This window comes from Battus philenor, unplaced genomic scaffold (assembly GCF_028537555.1).
Source record: "Battus philenor isolate CCGP_79_NKW_IND1 unplaced genomic scaffold, ilBatPhil1.0.hap1 SCAF_1, whole genome shotgun sequence".
NCBI classification, from domain to species: Eukaryota; Metazoa; Arthropoda; class Insecta; order Lepidoptera; family Papilionidae; genus Battus; species Battus philenor.
Genome location: NW_027181661.1, coordinates 10,853,073 through 10,858,237, shown reverse-complemented (window position 1 = coordinate 10,858,237; position 5,165 = coordinate 10,853,073). Strand labels below are relative to the sequence as shown.

The 5,165-nt window shown below is 32.9% G+C and overlaps 1 protein-coding gene across 1 annotated transcript; it reads right to left on the bottom strand.

Annotated features, from left to right (window-relative positions):
• Nucleotides 1–1,928: 1,928 nt before the first annotated feature.
• LOC137932594 (uncharacterized) lies at nt 1,929–3,390 on the bottom strand. The gene is made up of 2 exons (XM_068776198.1): nt 3,242–3,390; nt 1,929–2,814 (listed from the first exon to the last, which is right to left on the bottom strand). Exons 1-2 carry the CDS (start codon nt 3,388–3,390, stop codon nt 1,929–1,931), a joined length of 1,035 nt encoding a protein of 344 aa, XP_068632299.1.
• Nucleotides 3,391–5,165: the final 1,775 nt, after the last annotated feature.

The following is a 5,165-nucleotide window of genomic DNA, read 5'->3' as shown; positions in this document are numbered from 1 at the left end:
CTCACACCTATAAATTCGGCACATACATTTCACCCCATCGGGCGGGGTGGCTCATGGCGTACCAATCCTTTCGCAGCGGCTCTGTCACACTCGCTAGGCCGCCAGTGACCTCCACTACAAATTAATATTCAGAAATGTTGCCGTTTCGATCGTTAATCATTGCCGTCTCTGCTCCCGATCACGATCCAGCAGATGGATCTACTTCTAGCATCCAATCTAAGAAAAGTTAAAATCTTAATACGACTGTTAGATCGCCTAAGTAATGTTAATGACTAAATATTTGTTGCATCTGGCTTACATTATTATGCTAAAATACAACTGTCTCCTTTATGTCGAGGGTCACAGAGTAAATTTGTATTACTTACAATGGGACAACATATTAAAGGTACAAAGTTTATTAACAACTTTTGCAACTTTACCTGACCACAGCTATATACATGAAAAACAGTATAAAAATACCATTTCAATGGGCATTGTAAACTTTTGCGATGGTACATAATTAAGAAACAATTTTTAAGCTCACATTTGCCTTACTTACGTCTACAAGCATAAATTGACATTTTCGCGTAACTGTACAATATGTCGTAAATAAAATACATCGTAGAATGAAGATACGTGTATACATAGTCAATGAATATTCTTTTACATTTTCTTATACGTAGTTAAAACATTCTTATCTGTTCAAAAGTCACTTTGATCTCCTCCATTAGTGCGTTCTTCTTCAAAAGTGCAATTTGAAAGTAAAACGTAGTGAACTACTTCACGTCTTCTTCTTCTTTCAGCCGAAGGATGATCACTGCAACGGATTGGCCTCCCCCAAAGATCTGTTGATGATCGGTCTCGCGGTGCCCGCATCCATCTACTTCCCGGTACCTTAACGACACATGTCCATCACATCAATCCACCTAGTGGGGGTCCTACCCGTGCCGCGTAAACTAAACTAAACCAGTAAAAAGTTGAAAAATAAATTGAACATTTTAGGAGAAGAGTTCTAATTAATTAAATAAATAATATCAAAAGCGGTAACATACGTAAGAATTTTGAATGTGCAAAAGTTTTCGTTACGCGTCGGTAGGTGGAGATAAACGTTTAAAAAGTCATTAAGCATCTTAAAAGAAGCTGTTAGTGACAGATTAGTTTTTAATTTATGTATAAGCCATACCAATGTTAGTTTTGAGTAAAGTTTAAATATTTAAGGAAAAAGTATTGTGACTTTTATTATATTAACATAATATGCAAACATTTTATTATTTGGCATTTTTCTTTTTGAAACAATAGTCGAGACAACATTTTTCGTGATTGAATATTGAAGATTGAATGTTGTTTAAACAAAATAGTATGTACGGACCGTTGCCTTAATCCACTGGCTATGTGAAAAGTTTACGTTTAATTTTTTATAATCTCCATCAAAGATGCTCAAATTATATTGATCCACCCTTCTAGTAAAAGAAAATATGCTTCAACTGCTGTAATGAGAAACACGATGAGCAATAGATAATAACTGAATAATTATTATTATTTGGACCAAGTCTGCAATTTTTTTTATGATTTATTTAATTTTACAATTCGTAATGACGAAAGACCATTACAACACAAAAAAAAATTGGTATCCAGAGTGATGGTTATATAAAATATATGATGTATTTTATGTCACCTTATTTAATAAGTAGTTTTCGTTAAAGGCAAATATTAAACTCAACAGGTCTAAGTGATCATACCCAGTTTGAGAAACCATTGTTTAAAAATTAGGGTGGCGCCAGAGCGACGCCAGATTTGTTCGCAGGTATGCCATTGCTTTCCTGCTAAAGGTATCACACTGACATTTTGTTCTAAAAAATAAATTAAATTATGCCGATCATATCACAAAATCTAAACAAATTTTAAAGGACGGTAATTGTGGTTAAACATTTAAAAATAATGCCTATTACTTAATTTTCCGTTTTTCTAATTGTTTTGGATCTTTTGACTATTGATGTTTTTGATCGATCGGCTAACGTAAACGTTTTGCAAACTAAAGTGACGTTTGTCCTGCTGGAGACTTTTTCATCGAGGGCCTTAATTGATTTCGTTAAAAGATATTTATTTCCGTTATGCATTCCTTTTATATACAAATCATCTTTTTTTGTATTTTTTGAATGCGATTGGCTGCAATTAGTCTGTACGCTATTTTCTTCATTATTGGAAAGTGAGGAACTGCACCTGTAATTACAAACTACGTCCACTCTTATAACTTGAACAGTTTCCGGATTTTCCATTTTCGAAATGGTAATACTTTTTCTTCCACCATTCTTGTGAAATGTTATTTTCTCTTCGTCGACTTTCATGTCGTTGTATACGACACCATTTTTTATTTTTTTTTCATCTTCTTTAAGACAGTTTTCTACGTAATTTTTTTTGTCTCGCCTTTTGTTTCCCACACATCCGATGTCGACCTGCACTGATTTATTTTGCCTGCAGTTATTGTCAATGTTGAAAAACTCACACGTAGATGATGGCCTTGATCGTTCATAGCTGATAAAATATTTTGCATAATCATTGAAAAAATAGGAAGTAAGTTCTGATTCTTGGTCTCCGTCATAATGTGACGAATTTTCGTCTACCACTTGTTTAACAAACATTCTATGTCTCTGACAGTCAGTAAACGTTTTATATTTAAAACTGGTACGTGGTCTTTTAGATCGCTGTAATTCTCCTTTAAATTGCAATGTTTGTACTGTTAAAAAAACAACGTCAGATTCATGGTGGCTTGTCCTAACACAAGCATTTGATGGTATCACACCGATGGTATCACAATTGTAAGACTCACATTGGTATCTATGACAATAAAAATACATTTAGACAAAAAAACATTTTCGATAAAAAAGTACAAGAACATACTATATAAATTTTAAAACTTTTATCGATATGTTTAAGGGTTCATTTTAAAATGAATACAAAAATGGTTTTTAATATGTTAACAAATCTCAATGCAAGCATTTATAACTTGCGGCTAGAAAATACCACATTACTAAAATATTACGGATCTAAAGGTAATCATTTATGGTAAAACTACAATAAAGAATAAAGAATGATAAAGTCATATCAAACAATAAGAGAAATATTTGAATCATTCCTAACTTATTTTTTAACAACATTAGTGAATACAAAGATCAAAATCAAACTAAATATATAAGTAAAAAAAACTTTCTTCCACATGTACCAATAATACTTGTCGATACAGTAATATTAAAGTTAATGTTACCCTTTTATTGAATTCGTCCATTTGGTATCGTCTCCATACTGTGGATCAACTAAAAGTTTCTGGCAATATCTACGGGGTTTTCCGGGGCTAGACTCTGTCTTCGGTTTCATTTTAGTCCGTTCTTGCAATTGAAGCTTAGCGCACCTCATTGTTAAAATTATACCTGAAAATAAGAGAAATTTCTTTTACCGTGCGTAAGAATTTAAAAAATAATTAAGATAGTTTGTTGAAAACCCATGTGCCCCAATTTGTGGCAGCTGCGTGTTTAACGAATTGTCTAAGACAATAACTAATTATCTCAATATGAAAACAAATAAATTTTATATAAAGGGAAGTTTTAAGTTCTAATGCGAATACCGTTTTAACCTTGTGTTGCTTGACACGTATAGATTATAGAGTTTCAAAGTATTAACCGGCATTAATTGCATCTTTTATGAATATCTAAAGATGATTGTGATATGTAAAAAGTTTTCCTATCAAATTAATAATGACCTACCAAATATTTAAAAACTAGAGCTCCTTAAGAGGGGCTTGCATATTTAAAATTTTAGGTATAATTTATAATAGGATATGTTGACGTATACGTATGAAATAAAATATAAAATTTTATAACTATTGTAACTGCTTTGAGACAATTGTTTACATTTAACACATCCCTTAAAACAACTTCTAATGAAATTAGCAATTGTTCAATACCATTTCGGTTGTGTCCTGGTGTTTATATCGGTGCACCATTGTTTGAAATCTTTCCATGCCGCAAGCAATTAAGTTAAAAGAAATTTCGCTATGCCTTGCCTTTTCATACTACGGACGATGTTCCAAGTTCTGAGCGAGACGGATGAGAACTTTTTTTAACCTATTGATAGAGGCACTACAATGCCGGCAGGATGGTGTATTTGATCTAACAACGTAGCGGTCCACATGTTCTTGAGAATCGCTTTACCGGCGATGCAAAAAATGTTTCTCTATTCTTTTGCGTGCGGCTCGAACATTCTTGGTAATTTCTTAATAAATAATTTCGTAACTTTTAGAGATAAGTTCAAAGTTAATATATATAAAGGCATTTATTTTAATTTGAAAACACTGTTATTTATTTTGCATTATGTATTAATTTTTATACAACTCGTAAAAGTAATTACATGCGGTTTTATTTCTTTTGTGCCTTTCATAACTTTTCATTGCGTGTCTCTAGATCATTAGTACCCTTTACAGTCTAATGACAAAAAGCCCCAGTGTTTAGCATATTTATAAAATTGAATAAAAACAGACATTGTCATCGCACAACTCCTGACTTAACTTTCAAAAGGTCAAATGTCTGCTAGTCACATATTTCTCTACATTTATCCAATAGCAAACAGTCAATTCTTGAGCGCCGAATTTATAAGCACATACTAGTTTGTCGCTTTATACTTGCATGTTTCAAGAACATTAAATCCTAGTTAAAAATTCTCGCACACAGCTTCAAAATAATAGGCACAGCTGGTACATTAATAGAAAGACACGCACACTACTAAAGACGTGGTGCATCCACTGCACACGGACATCTTTCATCACAAAAAACGTATTATTATTATTTTTCTGGAACAAGGACATTGGTACCATTCATAGAAATTTCGACCGTATTTAAAAGCTTATAAAGCGATTCCTGTTGAAAATGGACTGACTACAGAACTTTATATTCATCGACACAATAACTAACAATAAACGCTAATGTAGCCCTTGGTGCATTTGTAAAAAGGCACATAATCATTTGCAGGCAATTTAAAAGGAATTTTAGTTACATAATGTAGAAAAAAGAACATGTATCTTGCAAGGCGCCAAATGCGCCTTGCACTACGTTCACGAATTCGACTGAATTTTGTTGAGCTGCTATGGACGTGACGTTTGGCTTTCATAAGTTATTAAAGATAACGCCACGTGGTTA